The sequence below is a fragment of the Erythrolamprus reginae genome, chromosome 3 (assembly GCF_031021105.1).
Source record: "Erythrolamprus reginae isolate rEryReg1 chromosome 3, rEryReg1.hap1, whole genome shotgun sequence".
In the NCBI taxonomy this organism is placed as follows: domain Eukaryota; kingdom Metazoa; phylum Chordata; class Lepidosauria; order Squamata; family Dipsadidae; genus Erythrolamprus; species Erythrolamprus reginae.
In genome coordinates, this window is record NC_091952.1 from 209519506 (window position 1) to 209544450 (window position 24945).

At 36.4% G+C, this 24945-nt stretch overlaps 1 protein-coding gene across 1 annotated transcript in view; it reads right to left on the reverse strand.

The window, feature by feature from the left end:
• Window positions 1-13920, reverse strand: part of ST18 (ST18 C2H2C-type zinc finger transcription factor) — a 64190-nt gene extending 50270 nt beyond the window's left edge. The window contains exons 1-5 of the mRNA XM_070747744.1: window positions 13837-13920; window positions 11484-12272; window positions 8870-9004; window positions 4319-4409; window positions 2205-2309 (exon numbers count right to left, since the gene is read on the reverse strand). Coding sequence (XP_070603845.1) covers window positions 2205-2309; window positions 4319-4409; window positions 8870-9004; window positions 11484-12258 — 1106 coding nt within the window. The 5' untranslated portion in view covers window positions 12259-12272; window positions 13837-13920. The remainder of the gene's footprint in view (window positions 1-2204; window positions 2310-4318; window positions 4410-8869; window positions 9005-11483; window positions 12273-13836) is intronic.
• Window positions 13921-24945: the final 11025 nt, after the last annotated feature.

Below are 24945 nucleotides of genomic sequence, written 5' to 3' on the forward strand. Positions count from 1 at the left end.
CCTCTTCCAGACATTCTAGTCTTTTTTAGTGGTAGCAAATATTCTTTGGAAGGCTTTCCTTTGAAATTAGGGTGCCTCCTCGAGATTCATCTTTTCACCTAGATTTTCCCTATGTAAACAGTAGAGTGGGTTTTCCCCTCCCTTTATACATTTGAATGTATCATATATTATTATTATCTTTTTTGTAATTTAATGAAATTTAATGGGATATAGGATATACCGTATTTTTCAGAGTATAAGACACACCTGATTTTAGAGGAGGAAAACAAGGAAAAAAGTATTTCTGAACCAAATAGTGTAATAATATATTATTTAATAAAATATTAGTGTAGCAGAATAATTTTTACCACCATGTACACTTTTACAGACTTCAAACTTGACAACTTTAAGACTTGTGGACTTCAACTCCCAGGATTCCTCCTCCAGTCATGCTAGCTAAGGAATAAGAGTTGAAGTCCACAAGTCTTAAACTTGCCAAGTTTGAAGACTCTTGCACCCATAATCCCTAACCTAGGGGTTTTCAAACTTGATAGCTTTAAAACTAGTGGATTTCAACTCCCAGAATTCCTCCTCCAGACATGCTAGATGTACCCCGGAAGGTTCCATTTTTTGGGGGGAAAGGCCATTATTCACCCCGCTTTTTTTTTAAAGCAAAAATGGGTTGGTCAAAGAGTCTGGGAAGCTGGCAGGGGGCTCCTGGGTGCTGGGGGATGGCATCAAAGCCCCCATTTTTGAGAAAAAATGGGCCATTTTTCCCATTTTTTTTAACAAAAATGGCATTTTTGCCCACCCCATTTTTGTGACCATTTTTCACAAAAATAGGGGCATTTTTGCCATCCCCAGCACCCAGGAGCTCTCTGCAAGCAGGGGGTGGGACTTTGGGAAAGCAAAAAATAGCTATATTCAGTATATAAAACACATCGGCATTTCCACCCTCTTTTAGGGAGGAAAGGGATACGTCTTATACTCTGAAAAATATGGTAAATAGATTATATACCTGAAGTGAGGTGGTGCAGTGGTTAGAGTGCTGTACTGCAGGTTGGTTCAGCTAACTGTTAGCTACAGTTCAACAGTTTAAATCTCACTGGTCAAGATTGACTCATCCTTCCATCCTTCCGAAGTGGGTAAAATGGGGACCCAGTTTGTTGGAGGCAATATACTGACTCTCTTAGCTGCTTAAAGAGGACTGTAAAAGCACTATGAAGCGGTTTTTAAGTGCTATTGCTAGTGAATATAAGTTAATAATAAAAAATGATGTGTTTGAGTTAATACAGGTAGTCTTCGATTTGCAACAGTGACTGATCAAAGTTACAACAGCAGTGAAAAAGTGACTTATGACCATTTTTCTCACTTATGACCTTGGCATCATCCCCATGGTCACCTGATTTTCATTTGGATGCTTGACAGCTGGTTCATATATATGAGGGTTGCGGTGTCCTGGAGTGATCATGTGATCATCTTTTGCAACCTTGTGACCAGCAAATTCAATGGAGGAGCCAGATTCACATAACAACCGTGTTACTAATTTAACAATTGCAGTGATTCATTTAACAACTGTGGCAAGAATTTGTCGTAAAATTAATACATTTCTCACTTAGCAGCATACATTGTAGGCTCAATTGTGGTTGTAAGTTGAGGACTGTCTGTAATGAATAGATTTATAAATGAAATTATAACAAAGTCCCAATTTCCCTGCAGAATAACCATGGTCAATTGGTGGATTGTGGTGAACTTTCAGGTGGGGAGACATAATGAGGTATTGCAAGCATTCAAATATGTGGTGGTGCTCATGTTTGCCATGCAGTTAGAAGGCAGCATTGCAGGCAAACTCTATTGACTGCCAGCAGTTCAATCCTGACTAGCTTAAGTTTGAGGCAACTTTTTATCCTAAGTATAAGTCTAAGTGCTATTGCTGTTATGATGCTTAGATCAGCCAAATTGCCCTTGAATTTCAGTAGCAAAGTCCTAAGAGGATTGGGGATGCATTAGGACTTTATATCGTTTATTTCTGTAATAATGGATGATGAGGTCTCATCTGCACCTTTTACACGGCATTTTATAATGTATTAATATCTGTGAACTTCTACCTACGCTACCAATTCAAAATATTTCAAAACATTACAAGCTATAGCATGAATATAACATGAGTTATAAATGTCGTTTTCCCGAATGCATCTACTTTAAATATGATTCAAAAAATTTACCTGTGGATCTGATCATGGCACTGCCCTGTTTTGAGTGATTCGTGTTGACCTTTCTCTTGAGTCATTGCCATTTTCTCAGCTGCAGCAATTGGACATCCAGAAAGACTATTGAAAAGATTTGTCATATGAAAGTAATTGTAAACAATTTATACTCAGAGGTATTAGGATTTCTAAAATATATTTTTCATCAAAAATAAAATATGATTCAGCTTATTGCCCTTTTTATTCTGCTTATCATGTTAATTACTATTGCAGCCTTTAAAATCTAGCTATATCTTTTTTTTCACTGTTATCTCAAGTTATTATGCTTGCTAGAACTTCCTCTCCTATACATCCCCTGATGATTTTAATTCAGCTAAGTCCCAATTCCCATTTACATACTGGGAGGCTATCCATTCTTTCCACTTGAATGTAGCTAACACAATTATTTCATTACTCCCATAACATTCTTATCTCTTTAAACTTGTAAGATATTTGACCTCTCTAGTAGTAATGTTGACCTTGAATGTTTTGTTATATAAATGTTGTTTCTTTCTTTCTCTGAGAAATTAGCCAAGTAAACCTTATCAATGATTTTAATGTGGTAAATTAAACTATGATCTATCATCAATGGATCATAAGTTCTTAGAAGAGTAAATCATACAGAGAAGTATGATTTGAAGTATCAAGTTTGAATCTAATCAGATATTTTCACTATACAGAATTGATCAATTGATTAGTCTTTACGGTACTTTAAAATCTTTGGTTTTAGGTGTTTTAATATCCAGTTTACACTTAGAATTTCATATGAAATTTCACATTCCTGTATGAAGTATATAAACAATAAGTACATAACTGAAAGCAAAAATATGGGGAGAGCATACCTCCTCTGAGATTGGGTAGCATGTATTTATATTGACATCCTGCCTTACTTAAGCAAAGCTGTCACTAGATTATGATTTAGGAATCAATGTATTTGATTCCATTCTAACATTTCTTAGTACTGTAAAATGAAATAACATAATTTCTCCAATTATGTACTTATCTTTTTCATTGTTTTCTACAGGAAAATCAAATATGTGTGTCGTTGTATTTCAGTAAAAACCTTGGGATCTAAAAATATTTCATTTTTGCTGAAGATTCTTAAATTTATGTTTGTGTAAGGAAGGGTTTTTTTTTTTGCAGGAGTTAAAAGGTTATATTGATCGTCCTCAGTTATCTATAATACTTGGACCATGAACTTCATTATTAAGCAAGGCAGTTGTAAAGTGTGACATCATGTGACTGTCTTGATTTTTGATGACAGTTACAACAGTCCTAGTTTCAGATTTTTTTGGAAACTCCCACAAAGTAGTTAGATGCAATGTTGCTTGATCTCCCTTTGTGATCTCCTGCTAGCTTTCCAGTGAATTTTCTTGTCAATAGCCAGAAGTGAAAGTCTCAAATGGCGAGTACATGACTGCAGGACATTGTGATCATTATAATTGTAAGTTGCCAAGTGCCCAACTCCCAATCATATGACTGTGGGAATGCTGCAATAGACATAACTTCAAGAACCTGCCTTAAGTCACCTTTTTCACTGTCACTGTAACTTCAAATAGTTGCTGGACAAATGGTCATTAACTGACGATCACCTATATAGTTGTTTTATATGAAATGACACATTTTTTTTTAAAAAACCCATATTCTTCTTGAAGATACTAGATCACTGATGGCAAACTTTTCCCCCCTTCGGTGCCAAAAAAGCATGCCCCTGGGGAGGACAAAAACAGCTTCCTCCATCCCCTAGAGGGGAGGACCTCTGGCGACTGGAAACAGACTGTTTCCCAACTCCTGGTGGGCCCAGTAGGCTTGTGCGTGGCCCTCCCCAGGCTCCAAAAGCTTCCCTGGAGCTGGGGGAAAGTAAAAATGCCTTGCCTACCCCCCTGAAGGCTCTCTAGAAGCCAAAAATGCCCTCCCAGAGCCTCTGTGTGAGCCAAAAATCAGCTGGCCAGCACACACATGCGTGCTGGAGCTGAGCTAGGGCAACAGCTCGCGTGCCAGCAGTATGACTCTGCGTGCCACCTGGGGTACCCATGCCATAGGTTCACCATCACTGTACTAGATTTTCACGAATGGAAGCAGGCTTGAATTACCTTCTGTGAGTGTTGCGGTTGCTATTGACATGTCCTCTTCCTGTACATCCAGGGGTGGGGCACTTTAAAACGTTTTCATGCATGGCAAGTACTAAATAAAAAGAAAAACAAACAAACAAACAAAAAATCCTGAAATCCATACTAATTTTACAGAATAGTTCAAAGTTGGCAATTAAGAGAAGTTTTACTCCCTTAAGTTTATACTAGTAAAGTTTCAAACAAAAAAACCAAAAAGAGCAGTCACAACTGCAAAAAAGTTAGCCAAATAAAGTGATTAAATGAATGAATGAATAGAATGAAAAATACATAAATGAAAAATAAATCATCTCACACAGTTATTATGTAATTCAAAATAAGTGGAGAATTTAAGAGTTTGGATCACCACATAATCGCCCAACAAAGCAAACCTGACATTTGTTAAATAGTTGCACATCTTTGTTAGAGAATAGAAATTTGAGTCCACTCTTGAAAAACCCTCATCTAATTCAGATGATGAGGGTTTTTCAAGAGTGGACACAAATCCATCCATCCATCCATATATATATATGGATGGATGGATGGATGGATGGATGGATGGATGGATGGATAGATAGATAGATAGATAGATAGATAGATAGATAGATAGATAGATAGAGATATGTATGTATGTAGGTAGCGTAGGGGTAGAAGTAGAGATAGAGGTAGAGATATAGATATAGATTATATATAGATTAGGTAGATATATAGATATATAGATAGATGTAGATATAGATATATCCTGTCCATGCATGCATGCATCCATCCATCTATCTATCTATCTATTGTCTATCTATCAAATTTAACACTGTTAATCTCGAATGGACTTTGAAAGATAATAAGATTGTTTTACTGGCAAACCGACTTCCCAATTGTGAAATAATAGCTGCATTATCTTCTGAAACTGTATAAACTATTAAACTATGTTTGTTCACTCCATGCATTTGCGTTTTGTAATTTACGTTAGTAATTCTTGATAAAAATAAAATGATCCAAAGCTTGGGGGGGGGGGAGCTTGATGATCATGTGACTGGGTGGGAGTGGCCAACTTGACATTACTCTTGTCAAGGGTTAGGGTTAAGTTGCCTGGCCTCTCCTCACCTTTGGGCTGTTCTGTACGTGGTAGTTCTCTGACGATGTGCTGTAGCACGATTCCAAAAGCTCAGAAGACAAAACCTCTGGTCCCGATGACTAACTCAGATTGGATCCGGAAACATTTTCCTGGGACACATATATTCACCTTCATTCATAATAGATACCTCTTTAGTTACAGGGCTAATACTAGCCTCAACCTTTGCTTAAATTCACAGAACAGCACACTTGTGCCACTTAAAAGCTCTGAAAGTTGATGGAATATTTTCTGAATCGTCATACACTCTTGAAGAAAAAACAAGTCACCAGCCCTGTGCCACATAATTGCTTTTCCAACTGTCACTCAGTGCAATTGTCTTCACATATTCAAGGAAATGAAAACACCGAAGGCAGCACACCTACTATTCCAAGTCACAATGCCTATTCGTATTAGTAGAAAGGGATTGTATACATTCAATAAATAATACTTTTGCTGAAGTTTATTTCTTCTTTCAATAACAAATTGGAATTAAATGATCCCCCTTTTCAAGATTGTTTGGGATTGCTTGGGAATTTTCTTCTGTAAAAAAATGTAAAACAAACCACAAAACCCTATAGGAAGTAACAGATTCTCTTCATAAGTGTAACACACTATTTTATATTTTTAAGGAATCACAAATAAATAGCCAAATGTATAACCCTTTCCCTCAGGAGACACCAAGCACATTATTATCATAGTCTATCAGTGCAGCAATTATTTTTAGCACAATAAGAGGTTGTAAAAATCAATCTGTTGAGAGAGGCAAAGGGCTTGGGGTTATAAAGGTATTCCCTGGGTATATATTCTTCAATAAATCATGGGGAATTTTATTTTGACCAAGAGCACAGGCAGCATTTTCATTTCAAATGCCCACTTATTTTTATTTCCTAGAGTGATTGCAAAGTAGAAGTTCAATTCATTTAGGCATGGCTGAGTATGAGCATCTATGTGCACACTCACTGATAGTAGACCTGATTGGGTTTTGCAGTTAAGAAGCAAAATAGCATCCAATTTAATTTTTTTATTGTCGGTATGAAAATTTGATTTGATGTCCCAAATCAAAATTTAGTTCTGATAATATTGGAATGATACAAATTAAACCATGACAGGTAGCCTTCAACTTACAACCACTTGTTTATTTGTTTGAAGTTACAAAAACACTGAAAAATGACTTAGGACTATTTTTCACATCCTCATGGTCACATGATCAAATTTTGAATGCTTGGCAACTGACATGTATTTATGACAGTTGCTCTGTCCTGGAGTCATGTGATCACCATTTGTAACCTTCCCAGCCAATTTTCGATAAGCAAAGTCACTGGTGGAAGCCAGATTTGCTTAACAACCACATGATTCACTTAATAACTGCAGTGATTCGCTTCACAATTGTGGCAAAAAGTCACAAAATGGCGGTGCAACTCACTTAACAACTGCTTTGCTTAAGCGACATAGTTCAGTTGACTATGGTACCTGTATTGAATTAGGATGCTTCCTTATTATTGTAATACATTCATATATTGTAAAGTAGCAATACAATCTTAAATATAATTCATTTTAGAATACCCCAAACTTTTATAGGGTTAGGTTTTGTGCCTTATGGATAATAATATGGTGCTTCACCCATCCTTTGATTAAACTTGGCATGGCTTGATCCAATATTGTTCTGAATTATGTAATCTTCTTGAAATATACATTACTTCCTTCCTTCCTTCCTTCTTTCCTTCCTTCCTTCCTTCCTTCCTTCCTTCCTTCCTTCCATTAATTTCTATGCCGCCCTTCTCCTGAGACTCAGGGCGGCTTACAGCATAAATTGCATATTTAATAGAGAAATCAGAATTACTCTAAAACAACCCAAACTTGATAAAAATTTTAAAAACTTAAAACAACTTACTCAACCAACTCATCTCATACATCAATCTGTCATGCCAATCATTCAGTCAATGGCAGGGGCTGGAGTAAGATGATCAATTTAACAGCCCCAGACCTGTCGGCACAAACGTGTTTTCAAGTTCTTCCAAAAGGCCAGGAGAGTAGGAACCATGCATATCTCCGAGGGGAGTTGATTCCAGAGGGCAGGAGCAACCACAGAGAAGGCTCTTCCCCTAGGACCAGCAAGCTGGCATTGCTTGGCTGATGGGACCTGGAGAAGGCCAACTCTGTGGGCCCTAACTGGTCATTGAGATACAGTTAGGGTCCATAGATACAGTTATGAAGGTAAAGTAATCCAGACGATGGCCAAGGTGTTCATACAAAATAGGAGGGAGCCAATATTGAGGATTTGCAGCAACAAGGAACCACCAGCCACCATTTACCATCAAATAAAAATAGACATAAACTTGGCATTGGACCAGCTTACAAATCTAGGTGTCCATGCTATAACCTACATGGTGTGTGCTCCCTCATCCTTTTCTTTTTGACTCAAATGGTACAGTTGGAGGGCTATTTAGAAGTCTGTTTTCTTACCACCAATACTTATTGCTCACTACCCTTCAAACAGGGAGAAAAACAAGAAGCTTAAATAAAGAAAGAGGTTACCTGCAAGCGACGGAAAGAAGATCACAATAGGTAAGCAGTTTTATAATGTAAGGTGTCAAATATAATAAGAGGGAAATGCACCAAATGTTAAATCTTTATCAAATTGTAATGTTTGCTGCTGTTGAAAGATGCTCAGTGAATGTGTTTGTTCTTTTTGGCTTAACTTTTAAAGGCTAGCAGGTTCAAACCTGGTGAATGTTTGTTCCCAGGTCTAGCACCTAGAAATATCAAAGCTATTTGAGAGATTGGGAAGTTGAAAAATCATCAAAAAATCATCAATGTCAAACCATTTCTGTATGGATACCAAGAGGTCTCTGCATCCATTTCCAGCTTGGCTTAAAGAAGGCTTGACTTTATGTATTTATTTGTAAAATCTTGGCACTCATTTACTTAATCTAGGAGTCTGGGCACTGGAAAAAGAATACTCTGGTAAACACTATGAGATACCTAGAAGTTGAGGGATACTTACCCAATTAAGTTTCATAGTGCTGAGCTTTTGTTCTGGAGTTTTACCCATGCAGTATTACCCAGCAGTAGAAGGGTGAAGTAGATATAAGATTATCATTTAGTTATGATGGCATGGTTTTTATCTGATCTGGTCCCTTAGGCCAGGCTGGTTTTGCTCAGCAATGGACTGTATTCACCTTAAGCAACACCCTTCTGGATCTGAGATTTTTCTGGAATATTAATTTCAGGTGCTTTAGTGACTTTTCATCCCATAAATAATAGTGTATCTTCATCACTGAAATGGACATGAAATTATACCACTGTTATAATGCAGATCCTTGCTCTTGGTTAATACAGTTATGACCCTTATAAAAGGCTATGTCGTGTGTCATCATGCCAGTGGTGTAACATAGAGTTTTTGGAACTGAAGGCTTTCTACTTACTTTCAAGTGGCACTCTGACTTTATGTGGACAACCCGAAAGGCTGCGATGGTGAGGATACAATCCAGTCACATGACCTGTTCCATCACATCCTGGAATGGGACATTTGGTCTCTCTTTTTTCAGGCCTGGATACATCTGTGAAAAAAACAGAATGGACAGTCTGGCTGGAACACTGTAAATTATGCATATACATACACATATACATACACATATACATGCATATGCATATACATATACATATATTAGGCTGAGCACTTTTAAACAATTTTCTTTCAAGGTGTTAATAAATCCTGAAATGCTAGACAACATTTAACATCCTACTTTAAATAATGACTTGTTATTTTTGCACTAAGACATATGGCATTAGAATTTGCAATGACATTTGAATCATGTGCCAAAAATTTGGAACGATCTTTGAGTGGAAAAATAACTAGCTAAACAACTAACTATCCGGCTTTGAGAAAGTTGGATTGCTGTGAACAAATCATACATTCAGCCCAAAATGTAGAAGTCTAACAATATCTTAGATCCTTATGTTGAATTTCATAAAGATGCTTTATTAAGGAATTTATAGAAGGAATTATATGAAATCAATATACCAGCATGGATAAAATTATAGTGCTGGATTTGTTGACAAACTAAAGCTATAATTGTATAATATTTCATTTGTATTAGATGTGAAGCTCCTGTTTGTAAAACAAAAGTAAGCATGTAAAATATGCTAATCTCTCCATTAAACACTGTAAAAAGTCATCTGCAAATTTGATGAGTTCCTCATCTATCTAGTTCCCCATCTTGTGTGACTATTCCCTACACATCATCTTTTTGCCTATTCTCAAGGTCTTTCTCCATTTCAAGAGGTATCTTCATCTCAAAATGGTGAATGTTACTAGGTATCAGATACCCAACATCTTTGTATTTTCCATAGTACCGCTGTGGGGTTTTTGCTTTACAGACATTTCTTGCAATGATGCCTCTATATGTTTCAGTAATATATGATAAATCTTTGTTGATTTGATGGAATGCTTAAATGATACCATTTCAGGTGCTGTATGGAATTTCTGAGAACTTGAATACATGAATTGCTTAGGTCAATGAATGTGGATTCTCTATCTCATGCTCTGAGTTTAAGCAAAAAAACAAAAAAAACCTATGCTACTGTCACAAGAAAATGTGACAATATCACTTAGCAGAAATAAAGAGAATGTAATAACTCCATATTTCTACAAAAGCCTGTCAGGCTGCTAAGAGTTTGCAAACTATTCTTTAATATAGTAGGCATATCTTGGAACCCATATATTGTATAGTCTTCTTTAGTATAATAGATTCAGATAGAATAGCAATAGCATTTAGACTTATATACCAGTTCATGGTGCTTTTACAGCCCTCTCTAAGCAGTTTACAGAATCCTCAAACACGATGGATGAATATCACAGAATATAATTAATAGATACAATATACCATTCAAAGTAAAATTACATTCATTCATGTGCATGGGATTATTTTCTCCTAAAGATCTTCTATTGCTCAAACAATTTAACATTATATAACTTACCTATTGATAAGTTTGGCAGTAAAGATTCTAAAATTCCCAGCAAAAAAACACTTTGAAATTCATCACATATCTTTGAATGATTTAGCTTTTACTAGAATCTTATCATTTGACAAACCAGTAAAATATGCAACAATTGGAGGCTAAAAATTGCCATATATTGTATGGTAATATTTCCTCTAAAATGATTTTATTGTTTAAAAACTAATTTGGGGCCAGAAATACACATCCACAGAAGTTTTTTCTCTACTGTGTAGTACAATATTCTTTATCACTGGGGAATCCAAAGAGCTTTGTTGCACTTCCAACTAAATTAAATGCAGATAGTCCTTGACTTACAGCCATTCATTTAGTGACCACTAGAAGTTACAACAATACTGAAAACAGTGATTTTTCAATTTTGTAGCATCCCCAAGATCATATGATCAAAATCCAGATGCTTGGAAATCAGTTCATATTTATGATGGGTGCAGTGTCCTGTGGTCATGTGATTACCTTTTGTGATCTTATGATCAGCAAAGTCAATGAGGAATCCAGATGTTTTTAAAAATTGTGACACTAATTTAACAACTACAATGATTTACTTAACAACTGTGGCAAGAAAGGCTGTAAAAATGAACCGGAACTCACTTGACAATTCCCTTGGAGGCTAAAATTTGGGGATCAATTTTGATGATATGTCAAGAAGTATCTATAGCATTATGGAAGTAAAGAAAGTGATCTCTTTCAATTCTTCCCATTACCTGAATCATAACAGAATAATGTGATGTTTGGGAGGAGAGGACTGCTGCACCATTGCAAAAATGATGTAATGTAGTCCACTCAATATTGGCATGATAAACTGAAATCTTTCACATATAGAAGTCCTGAATAAATTGAATAAATAACCATCCTAGCAGTATCATATTAAACATGAATGAAAAACCCAAATGGAGTGCTCAAAAGTAAAAGTACTAGCTAAAATTCGAAACAATGCTACTCTGGAATCAGGGACGGGGACCAGGATTTAACAATTATTTAACTGAATGTGTAATTTACTGTGAACAAAGAAAGTGGACTTACGCTTGTGGTTATAGACTGGTCTACCACCAAGGTCAACTATTTTGGCTTGTCTTCTTTCACTTGCAAGATGCTCCAGTAGGAACCTATCCAGTTCTTTGTAAGCGCTATGAAAGATATGACCCTGCTCCGCCTGAAGAGCTATTGCTTGCTCCAACAAATTTAAGTTCTGTTTTGTTTTATCCAAGTCAAATGACTGTTCTGTGTTTTCTGATAGACAATCATCTTCTTCACAATCTGGAAATGGATTCTGCATTCTATTGTTGCAAGTGTCAATGTGTGAGTCCTGTGATTCTTGCAGCTCTTCTGTCAAACTACTAAAAGTTTCAGAATTGTTAACATCTTTTTCTTCAGCCTTGACGCCAGGTGTTTTTAGGACCTCTTCCTGATGACATCCTACAAGGTACGTTTTATTTAAAGGCAGTTTTATACTTATCTCTTCAGAAAAATTTGAGGAACTTTCCCATTCATTGTCCAGAATTTCAGAACTACTTTCGTTATCTTCTGAGGAACAGTATTGTGGGTGTGGAACGCTAATTCTGTCCCTTACAGAAGAATTAACCCCATAACATGCACCAATTTTGTTGCTCTCTGTTTTTAAGGGCTGGTTGTCACTATCACTTAGTTTATCATTTTCTAGGGAATTTGGTGCATCTTCTGCTATTTTTTCCAAATTAATTAACGCGTTGGTCATTGTGTCCTGGCAGTTAGTGAAATTGTCCTTCTTTTGAAGATCATTTTCTTGCATGTTGAAATATGAGATACTTTTTGTTGACATTAAAGTGGTGTTTTCTAGATAGAAAGAAACAGAGAAGACAAAGTTAAAGTATTTCTATTTTGGGCACAATCAACAAATCTGTTAACTATAAATTAATCTATGTACCGTATATACTTGAGTATAAGTCAACCCGATTATAAGCCGCTGCACCTACTTTTGCCACAAAAACTGGGAAAACTTATTGACTTGAGTATAAGCCTAGGGTGGAAAATGCAGTGGCTACTGGTAACTTATAAAAATGGAAACCAATAAAATTACATTAATTGAGGCATAAGTAGATTAAATGTTTTCGAATATTTATGTCAACCAGATCCTGGAGAAACTCTGCCTACATGGTTAAGAACTGGCAAAAACTTGATGACACAAACCCAAGCACTGTCAATGAGAACACCCCAGAGTCAAACATTCTTAAAACCTTTTTAAGGTTTCTTTCTTGATTTATATGAAATCATATTGTGTAAAACATTCCTTTAAAAAAATAAATGGAAAGTACACTGAATAATCAAACTACTATGAATTCATAATAAAATTGTATAATCGGTCCCGAAATATAGAGTGCTGTACTGCAGGCCACTGAAGCTGACTTGTAGATCTGAAGGTCAGCGGTTCAAATCTCATCACCGGCTCAAGATTGACTCAGCCTTCCATCCTTCCGAGGTGGGTAAAATGAGGACACGGATTGTGGGGGCAATAGCCTAGCTCTGTTAAAAAAGTGCTATTGCTAACATGTTGTAAGCCGCCCTGAGTCTAAGGAGAAGGGCGGTATAAAAATTGAATAAATAAATAAATAAATAAATATAAGACAATTATAATAATGTGAAGTGTGACTTGTATTGTGATCACTGCTTCATATGTTGAGGCAAACAGACAGATATATCTATATCTCTTCTTAAGTCAAAGATGATCAGAAAGAGACTTGCTTTGTATGCAATACAGTACTATGTAAAAGAGATATTTTGTACCCGGTTTATCAAATTAATGGAAAGACAATCCATAGATACAAAGTAAAGCTGAGGGTAACAAAATGAAATCAGTGAATTACTGTGTGCTAAATTAGATACTATAAGTGTGAACATGGTTATGCTTAGCAGTGATAAAAGTATCTCTCTTACTTAGGGGTATATTTAATTTTTGCTTTGAAGCAATAGAGCTTGGAAAAACACAAATATAATACAGAGACTGGCAGCTGAGACTTTTCTCATGTTGATGAAAACACCCACCCCCCCGCGAATCTTTTTTGACAACTTTAATTCTTCTCCATTGCTTATATTTCCAATTGATTATATTGTTAAAAGGTGATGTACTGGATTTCTTAAAGAATTTCAACGTGCACATATCCTGTATTGAGAAGCATTTTTTTCTTTGAGATTACATGACAAAACAATTGGTAGTAGCTACAAGGAAAAGAATCTCAAATGCCAAAAGACAATAAATCCTTTGTGTTTCATCTACTTTTTGTTCCCTAAACATTTTTTTTCTCCTGACAAGGACACTCCAAAATACATCTCTATCATCTTCCTTTCTGGTAATTATCTCCCTAAAATCAACACTGGTCTGCCAGGATCAAGTAAATATTACCATAGTAACTAAAAGCATTTTTGGATGAAGGGAAGAATTTAGCCACAACACTAGCCCCTTCAATAATGCTGATTATAGGGTGTATTCTTTTGTTGGGATGCATTCAACATAAACTGGAACGTTTTGCACTTTACTTCCTAGAAGAGAAAAAAATGAGATAAACAAGTGCATAATAAAAAAAAATAAGACAGTCTGGTTCTTTGCGGAATCCATGTCAAACCAACTCTGGATTTAAATATTAACTTAAATATCATCCAGAAATGCAAATCAAGTTTTGTCTCAGCAACAGTAAGCTATTAAGAGAAAGTATAAAGGGTTATCATAATTTCAAAGTATTATCAACTACCGAAAACAAATAAAAAGCATTTTCGGTGAATATGTCCAATTCATTGAACTATTCTCTCAAGCCACTTAACTACCCACATGTGTACAATAATGATTTATAGACATTATACCTAATTATGCATATTTGGGCTATGGTGGAGTGCCTAACAAAAGCTCTAGAAAGCAACAATTACCTCTGTTGCTTAGCTACATAGTTTAAAATATTCCTATTAAGTGCAGATTATTGTGGAAGGGGGGAGGAGGATAGACGTGCACATGTGCCTCTACAATGCGTTTCACTTTATAGCTGCCAAACTGTTAGCGTTTTGGGTCATTTCCAGTTTACATAATTGTTTGGTTCAACTGTTTGTTATACATTGAAAGAAAAATATTTATTAATTGTTCTTACACATTTTCTTCCAGAAACTGGGCCCCATACAAAGGATGGAGCCCTTTTTGAACTACTTGTCAGGCATTGGTTGTTGCTGTTGCTGTTATTGCCTGACTTGAAAACTCCAACACAACTTTATTTGTAGATGTTCAGGGCATAGAAGGAAACCATCAAGAACAGCAGGCAAGGTAACAACAATCCACACACTTATTAATGCGTGTTCTAATCAAGGATAGGAAACGTCTGAGTAAGGTTCATATTTTCCCATTAAAATTAAATTATAATAAATGGGGGGAAGTGATAAGTAGAGGAAAAACTCTTATTGAAGGTTTTACATTTTTACAACAACAAAAAATTCTCCAACAGCCAATCTAACATTCATGAGTCAATAGTTCAGAAATGTCCTATAGAACTACATTCCTTATAGATGGAAGCATGAATTGCAGTTTCTGTCATATGAAATCAGTTTGAGGTTACTCAGAAGAGATCATTACTACCCTAACAGCTACTCAGAAAGAGGAAATAGGACATGATTTATTCTAGCAATGCACTCCTCTTCCCCCATAAAAGAAGCATGTATGTGACTATTAATCACATTTAAATACATATCATTATCACAATAATAACTGTGAGGCTGGAACAACATGAAACTTGCTGGATATCAATATGATAGGTTCTTTGGTTTATAAATGTCCATTAAATTCATGAAAATACTAATACAAGGCAGCCTAGCATTGGCATTGCGTAATCTGTTTCTAGAATGGACTCTGAACCATACATAAACATTATTTATTCATTTATTGGAGAAATACAATTACCAGTAAATTCTGTGCATGAACACATGCATTCACACCCACATTCACACCCACATTCACACCCCCATGCTCATGTAAAGAAGCAAGATAACATTATGACTTGACAATCAACAATTGTACAAAAGCTCTAGGTGAAGAACTAGTTGTGAATTAAAAGGATCTAAATTATACCTCTTCTATCACTCCAACTTTATTTGAGAAATGGGAAGCCATTCCTCAATACATCTTAAACTGTTTTATATAACGAACATGAGTGTAAATGACTTCTCTTCAAAACTATGCTAGATGCCTGGAAATATGAATCAGTCAGGCATGCATTGCTAGTTTATAGAGATAGAAGACAAGTTGATTAATCCTATGAATGTTAGCCTACATATCACTGCAGATATATCTTCTCACTTATGAATGGATGCAATCCTTCATTCTAAGGCTGACAGGGAAGGCTAAAAGGTCTTCTAATGGCTACACCTTTGTTCTGCTAAGAATATGGATCGATAGACATAGATCATTACGGTAAATTCATGTGCAACATAGGAGAAATAATGGTTTGGTGGTATCCAAAGTTTTGATAGTGTACTATCATAGTCATGAAACCTAATTCAGATATTGAATTAAAAAATAGATCAGAAGAAAGAAAACATTATGTCATATTTTTATTCTTTCTTTCTTTCTTTCTTTCTTTCTTTCTTTCTTTCTTTCTTTCTTCATTTATTCATTTAATCTGCCATGACTTTGTTATGCAGCTTTCATTGTCAATCATATCTGCTCATGTAATATTGGTTTTACACTATTAAGTCAGAATTAGCCAAGATGACATGTACCTTAAATATATATTATTTAAATTTTGATGGGGTGACTTTTGAAAAGTATTTCAAAAAATCCAAGTGTTTTAGAATACTATAGCTAGATTATTAACTGGTATCAAGGCTTAATCAATCATTAATATATTTTTTGGATTTTTAAAAACACTTCTTAATATTGGAGAAATGAAGACCCTTTGGATTGGTAAGGTTTTATTGAATTCATCAGCTAAATTTCCACCTCCTTAAAAGACAGTGAGATAATGTTGATTTTAAAAGTTTTGGACTATGCAGAAAAAGGATGCTTAGTATATAGATTTCTGAAAATTAAAATGATTATTGGGCGGAAAGATTTGGAATTACAATTTTGATTGTTTACAACATTATTGGGAAATTGTTTCTGTTTTTGTTTTAATGAGGAGGAGACTTTGAAGGCTGGACATTAGAGCCAGAGGATAAAGCAGTGGAGCCAGAAATCCTTGGTGCAAAGTTTTGAGTACATTTCAGCTATGTTTTAGGACATAATGGATCAAATGCTTAATAAAATTGACAGAGCATATTGTAATGAAGTTGTAAAACAAGAATGGGTTGCGATGAATGTCTATGAAATTAATTTGAAGGGGGATTTAAATGTAAAACAAATGCATCTGTTGGATGACTCATTCCCTAAAGGAGATAAACAGATATTAAACTGATTTGGATATTTTTTTTTTGGATGCACAAAGGAGCTCTGCTAAAATTTGGAAGGACTTTTTTTAGAAGTGAAAAACAGAAAGATAAATTTTACTTATTGATGTCAAAGAAATCTATTAAAGTTTTGATGGAATTTAGTTTTGAAACACAGATGGGAAGGAAACTACATTTTTTGAATGGATTAAAATTATTTTTTTTTAAATCAATGATCTATAAGATTGTTTTGTTTGACCAGACTTCAAAGAGGAAAATAGTTATATGGAGTTGCCCTTAATGGACCTTTGATAAGAATGATTGATTGAAGTAGCATTTGGACTTTGTTTTCCTTAACTATCAGTACTGTATATCTATAGGGAGAAGAGAGATTATGCTTTATTTACAGATAATAATAAGCTATTTAAAAACCCTACTAGGGGAAATTTGCTTCTCTTTTCTTCCTCCTTCCCTTTCTCCCCCCTCCCACCCCCGTTACTCTTTTGTATTTTTATTTTGGTATTGTTTGTAGTTTGTAGTTTGTTTTCTTAATATTTGAATGTCTTACTTTATTTTAAATTCTAGGGATCATAACAATTACTCTCAATGTAATAAATTATTATGAAGCCAATTGTTGTATTTGCTCCCTCTCAGCTTGGGGGAATTTAGTAGTGTGACTAATCCTATGTCTGCTCCAGGAGTGAAAAGTGATTTTTTTCTCTACCAGTTCTGTGGGTGTGGTTTGTTTTGTGGGTGTGGCTTGGAGGTCAGGTGGCCATGGCTTCAGGTGGGCTTGGCCATGTGATCATGTGACTGGGTGGGTGTGTCCAGGTTGACATGTGACTGGGTGGGTACGGCCAATTTAACAGTCCATTTCGCCAGAGAGCAGTTTATGGTCCTTCCTTCCTTCCTTCCTTCCTTCCTTCCTTCCTTCCTTCCTTCCTTCCTTCCTTCCTTCCTTCCTTCCTTCCTACCTTCCTTCCTTCCTTCCCTCCCTCCTTCCTTCATTCTTAAGCAACCCCCCCTCAATAAAACATGAAAAAATCAAGCTGCTAACAAAGAACCTACCTGAAGCGTATTTCACATTGCTGCCTGATAGAGATAATGAGATAATGACAGTATCGAAAGTGGAAGCCTGATGTTTGGCTCCATTCACACAAGCAGGCAAACAGATCCCTAGAAAACTCATTCAAGATGGGATATTTTGAAATTTCCCCATGGCAAGATTTGGAAGCTAACAAAACAATGGGAATCTCCCAAACAATTTTGTCAGCTAATTCACACAATGGGAATCACCCAAACACTTTTAGAAACACAAAGCCCATATTGCACAAATACCAAAACTTCAAAAACATAGAACCATATAAGAATCCTTCCTTTTATCCACTGCTGAATGTCACTTCACTTCTGCTATTAAAAATCTCCTTCTGAGCAGCTTCCAAAGGCTTTTCAATTTAAAACAGGAGTCTATAAACTTTGCAACATTAAGACCTGTGGACTCCAACTCCCAGAATTCCACAGCCAGATATGTGGCTAAGTTTAGAGACTCCTGATTTAAAGTGACAGCATTTGTTTTTCTTCTTTGCAAGCTATCTCCCATTTGAGTCCTGATTTTTTTCTTTGTCCCCCCTTCCTTTCCTCCTCCATCCCTCCCCACCCTCTCTTTCTTTCAGGAAAACTGGCAGGGAAAAAACTTTTTAAAAGTTTTTTTTAAAAAACCAGAAAGTGGTGATGTCAGGGTGGGTGGGTGGAGCCTCTTGCTGCCATCTTGGTTCCAGCCGCCACAACTGCTACCTATTCTCCCGAAATGAGCCAAACTGGGAGGATTTCATCCATCGTCTGCTCCTATCCCTCCCTCTCTTTCTCTCTTGGCAGTACAACTTTATTATTATTATTTGCACAAAAATGTGAAGTTATAGTTTCTAGTTTTTCCAATTGATGTTGGCCTTCATAACCATTGAGTTCTTCCCAAGATCCAAAGAGGTTGTAATATACTGGCATAGTATAAGTGCAGATCTACCAGTAAGTAGTGTGGCTTTTAAAATTGACATATGAATATATGCCACTCAAGATGTGTTGGTATGGTACTCAGCATGCCGATGACCACAGGGATTACCATAGCTGATTTATGCAATCTTGTGTACCTATGTTGTTCTTTATTATATACACAAAAAAGTAAAATCACAGCTGCCAGTTCTTTAGGTGGTATTGGATTTGTAGGGATCAAGTAGATATTTGATTATCATCATTACTCTCTGCAAAGAATGTTTACCAAACCCTGTCTTTGTAGGGTGGTTTTTTTAATTGCTTTACTTGCTCCAGATGTTTCTTTCCAGCCCTAACCAGGTGCTATTCATCTTCCCAAACTCTTTCATTGTTTCTCTCTGTGAAGCCCTAAGTCTTTGCAGGGTTTTTTTCCCCATTACTCTAACTTGCTCCAAAAAAGTTTCTTTCCAGCCCTAACCAGGTGCTAATGATGTTCCCAGCTCTTACCAGCTTGCAAGCTCTTTCATTGTTACTTTCTGCTAAGAAGAATGTTTTCCACGCCCCAAGTTTTTGTAGGGTTTTTTCCATTGCTCTACTTGCTCCCACTGTTTCTTTCCAAATGCTAACAATGTTCACAGCTCTTCCTGGCTTGCAAGCTCTTTCATTGTTACTGTCTCAGAATGAAGTTTTTTTTAAGCCCTTAACCAGGGGATAAAATAATGTGCTGAAGCTGACCAGACTACGTACACTAGCCAGATACTTTCCCCTATTTTCCTCCCCAGAAACTAAGGTGCGTCTTATATTCCAAAAAATATGGTAATCACAAATTAGAAAATAGTTCTGAGAATAATCTAGAATATTCTATTCTGATGTGTGAAACACTGAGCATGTTTTGCTTAGAGCACCAAATATTTGGAATAGCTATTTTAGGCTACTTCCAGAATACAAACCCTAAGTCAGTGATGGCGAACCTATGGCACACGTGCCACAGGTGGCACGAGGAGCCATATATATTGGCATGCAAGCCATTGACCTAGCTCAGCTCCAGCTCATTTTCAGCTTGCGCAGAGGCTCTAGGAGAGCATTTTCAGCCACCAGGCGGGTGAGGGAGAACATTTTTGGCCTCCCCAGGCTCCAGGGAAGCCTTTGGAGCTTGGGGAGGGCAAAAAACAGGCGTACTGGGCCCACCAGAAGTAGGGAAATGGGTCATTTCTGGCTTCTGGAGGGCATTTTTGCCCTCCCCAGGATCCAAGAAAGCCTCTGGACCCTGAGGAGGGTGAAAAATGGCCCTACCAGGCCCATCGGAAATTGGGAAATTGGGGGTCTTCCAGTAAGCTGTGTCCCCAATTGTCTTATATGCTAACATCAATACCACATTGGCTTTCTTTTATAATTTTGAACGGTGTCTACTGATAGGATTTCCCTTATGTTCTTTGGCAAGTGTTAGGAAATACTGATTTCGGTTAGAATCCATGCTTTTTCATACCTGTTTGGAGAACATTATTATTGCCCTGAAAGTGTGTCCTGCCTTCATTTTCTCCTTTGCCTTCCAAGGTGGGATTGTAGTGGCGAGGCTTCATTAACAGAGATTTCCTTTTGTTGACTGGAACTTCCAAAATCTGTTCTTCAGCTTTTCTCTTCTTTGCCATGGAGTTTTTGTAGGCACTGTATTTATACAAAAGCTTTTAATAATGGAAAAAAAATAAAATGAAAGACATTGCGCAAGACAAATAGTATAACCAAAACTGTAAATTAATGGATCCTGTAAAAGTTTGTATATATGTGCATGGAAATATGTGGCTATGCTCAATTTTACTGGATAGAACTAAAGGTAAAGACCGTCTTCAGAATGTTGTATTTTTTAATGCAGCCAAAAGTCTACAGAGGCCTAATACGTAAATTTTAAGAGGAAAAAAAAAGTCATCCTTAATTCTGAATAGAACATGTCTTAATATAATCTCAGCTTTGTCCAGGAGTATATAAGGAGAGATAAATAATGATTTTTTAATTCCCAGAGAGAGTTAAAATGAAAATTCCAGCTCATGGTGCCTAATTTCTTTGTTTTACTCAGTTGTGTACAGTTGAAATATAACCATTTGAATGGCTTGCTCTTTTTCTTGTATGTGAGAAGCAAAGTACCGAGCTTTAGAAAAGGACAAAGAGGTAGATAAAAATTCATAGCAAAGATACATTTGGATTCTGACCTAAATTAGAAGACAGAACCAACACATGGTCCCCAAGGCAACATACTTGGACCAACACTCTTCATACTCTTCATAAACTTATGTTCTCTTCACCAATGACATAAAACTTTTCAACACCATTTGATAACACAGTTACTCTTCAGAAAGACCTTGACTTTGTGTCCGAATGGTCAAACATCTGGCAACTTCAAATCTCAACAAACAATGCTTTGTCCTACACATTGGTAAAAAGAATCAGAACACCAAATATAAACTGAATAAACAAGACCTTACAGACAATCCTCACTCTGTGAAAGACCTTGGAATACTCATATCAAGTGACTTAAGTGCCAAAGTCTACTGCAACACCGCCAAAAAAGCTTCTAGAGTTGTTAACTTAATCCTATGCAGCTTCTGCTCGGGCAATCCTACACTACTAACTGGAGCATACAAAACTATCACCAGACCAATCCTTGAATACAGCTCATCAGTCTGGAGCCCACACCACATTTGGGACATAAACACTCTAGGAAATGTCCAGAGATACTTTAGTGGAATAATCTGTCTACCAGGTTTTCACCTGGCTAGTCCTTAGTCTGGTCAGCTTCAGCACACTAGTTTGCTGATTTTTAGCAGGCATGCTTGCTTTTTATCCCCTGGTGGGGAGAAAAAGAAGTTTCTAAAACATTTCACTTCTCTCTCTCTGCAGAGAGAAAAACAATGAGAAAAGTCAGAAAAAGAAAGATCACTTGGCTAGCAAAGCACGGAATATTCTTTCACTGGTTAGCATCTCATTAGGGCTGAAAAAAGACTTCTAAACCCCAGCTGATTGTTGGAGCAGCAGTGAAAAAAGCAGGCAAAGGGATGATCGCTTAGCTAGCAAAGCACAGAAAATCTCTTCACTCGTTAACACCTCATTAGGGCTGGAAAAAAAGCTTAGTAAAAGCTACATTCAGAGTATAAGACATACCCAAATTTTTAGCCTCTTTTTTTTGGAGGGGGGGGGAAGGTGCATTCTGAAAAATGTTTATTTATTTATTTACTTATTTATTCGATTTTTATGCCGCCCTTCTCTTTAGACTCAGGACGGCTTACAACATGTTAGCCATAGCACTTTTTAACAGAGCCAGCCTATTGCCCCCACAATCCGGGTCCTCATTTTACCCACCTCAGAAGGATGGAAGGCTGAGTCAACCTTGAGCCGGTGATGAGATTTGAACCGCTGACCCTCAGATCGACAGTCAATTTCAGTGGCCTGTAGTACAGCACTCTACCTGCTACGCCACCCCGGTTCATACATAATATAGTAGGTTACACCAGCTGATTAGCAGCACTCAGGTTTCATGCTTTCAAACTGCTGGATGGGCTGGAGCTGGGGAACAAGTGACAGGGGCTCACCCCATCACACAGAGCCAGGCTTGAATACAAACCATTTCTGGGTGGCAGTTCCGGCACCATTAAGCTGCTACGTCACTGCTTCCCCTACAAAATCATGGAAAAAGAGGGAGCTAGATATATTGGTGGAGGGGGGACAGGTGGGATTAGCTAGTCAACTACCTCCAGTGTGAAATTCCCCCATTGGCATCCCAAGGAGGGTAGGAACCTATCTCATCTCAGGGGTAGCATGTTCCAAAGGGCAGGAGCCATGACAGAGAAGGTTCTTTTCCTAGGACCCCACCTGCCGAAATTCATTGACAGAGGGGATCTGCACAGTATGCATTCTCTGTGACTTAGTTAATTATATTAAATTTAAATGAGACTGAAAGCACATTTAATATGTATCGCGATCCCATTCGCTTCTTTATTTTAGCTTCACTTTCTGGATTGTGGTAGCAAAATTCCATCCAAAGTTCAAATGCAGCCAGTAATTTGAGGAAAGAATAAAACACATTTCCTATCTAAAAAAGCATATGGAGGTGTTCCCTAAGGATGGTATTTTTTTAAAAAAAATTATATACTACATTCTAAGAAAGTATAAAAATGTTTTATTTGTTAACAAAGTTGAATGGCTGGGAATGAGTATCTTACAGCCAGAAGGGTCATACAAAAAACCTGGAAAAATATTCAGACTTGATATATATGTTCTTTGAAAAGTCCATTGTCACCTGCTGAAAATTCTCCACTTACTCTTTTTAAAAAAAAAAAAAAAAGATTCATTATCTGTTGTTCTCTCTCAGTTATGCAATATGAATAAAACCATTATATCTGTCACAGATGAAAAATTGCATTTATGGATCAGTGTAATCCACTCATTGGTTGCTGGACTCAACTCCCCTAGGGAGTATGACAATTCAACATGATACCACTGGTTGTTAAATTTTGCATTTGGCTCATTGATCTAGTAGAAAGATTTGCAAAAATCCCTGTCTCCAGACAGCTCCCTGTTGGTTACACATATTATGAGGCTCAACAGCATAAATTCATCTTTAACTTATGTGCACTAAATTGGCTCCAGTTTGGATTGTTTTGGATGATGGCATATGACTAACTTAAGCTTTTCACTTTTTCTTTTTAAATCCAAGTTGGCAAGGCTTCTTCTTGGCAAGCTACCATTACAAATATGAAGGACAGGGAAACAAATGTGAAGATCTTCACTGCGGCAAAAGTTAAAGCACAACCAAATGCATTTTAAATTGTAAATTCTCTTGCTCTGTCACAATGTTGAACAAAGCAAGAGACCAAAATAATGGATTCATTCCAATCCCTCTATTTTAAATGACTATGGTTTACGTGGCATATTTATCTGCAAAGCAAATGCCACAAAGCAGTTATGATTCTTTTCAATGTACATAATTCTAGAAATACATGGCATGTAGGTAAAGATTGTTACTGGTTGGGTTGGAATAATTAAAACTGCATCAAGTTGTTTTTTCCCTTCATATAACTTTCTAAAAATCATTTGCCAATTAGATTCTGCTAGTTATATTAGGAATTCAAAACAGACAGGTTTTCCTCAGGTTGAATGTACAAACTATATGAATACAACAATAAAAATGTACTTTTAATGGAAAGTAAAGGAGAAATATTCACCTCACTTACAGTTCATGATCTTGTGGGCTTTAATCCTTTATTCTACAATTACTATAATAACACAAAAATGTGTTGGGCTCCCATATAATAATAATAATAATAATAATAATAATAATAATAATAATAATAATAATAATAATAATAATTTATTAGATTTGTATGCTGCCCCTCTCCGAAGACTCCAAGTGACTGCTATGAATTTTGATCTTTGTGATATTTCATCTATTTATGAACACTTCAACATGTCGTTCCTAGTCATCTCAGTTTTCTTATGAACAGAAGGATTCAGAAGAATCCAAAGAAATCCAAAGAAAAATATCCAAAGAATCCAAAGATATCCAAAGAATCCAAAGAAAGAACTTTGAGACAACTACTTTTTTTATTTCCTTTCATCTATTTTCTATTTCATCGAAATTAATATTCCATGGGAAAAAATATCTGATAGGATAATTTTTAAGAGCAGATATTGGTGAGCAGGTGGTGGTGAGAGAATTGATATAACTGAAAACTTTAAGATAACCTCAATCTTAAAAAAATATTATAAAATTGTTATAAAATATGTGTTTATTAATTATGCATGTGTGTGTATCTACAGTATGTGTGTGTGTTAAGCACATTCAACTGTGCCACTCAACTAGTAAAACTATTCTGTCCATGGGAGTGCCCAACATTTCAGAAGTAAACCTGATCCTACGTAGCTTCTGCTCTGGCAATCTCAAACTACTGACTAGAGCCTACAAAACTTATGCCAGACCCATCCTCGAATACAGCTCATCTGTCTGGAACCCACACCACATTTCAGACATCAACACTATCGAAAACGTCCAAAGATATTTCACCAGAAGAGCCCTTCACTCCTCCACTCGAAACAGAATACCTTACGAAAACAGACTAACTATCCTAGGTCTTGAAAG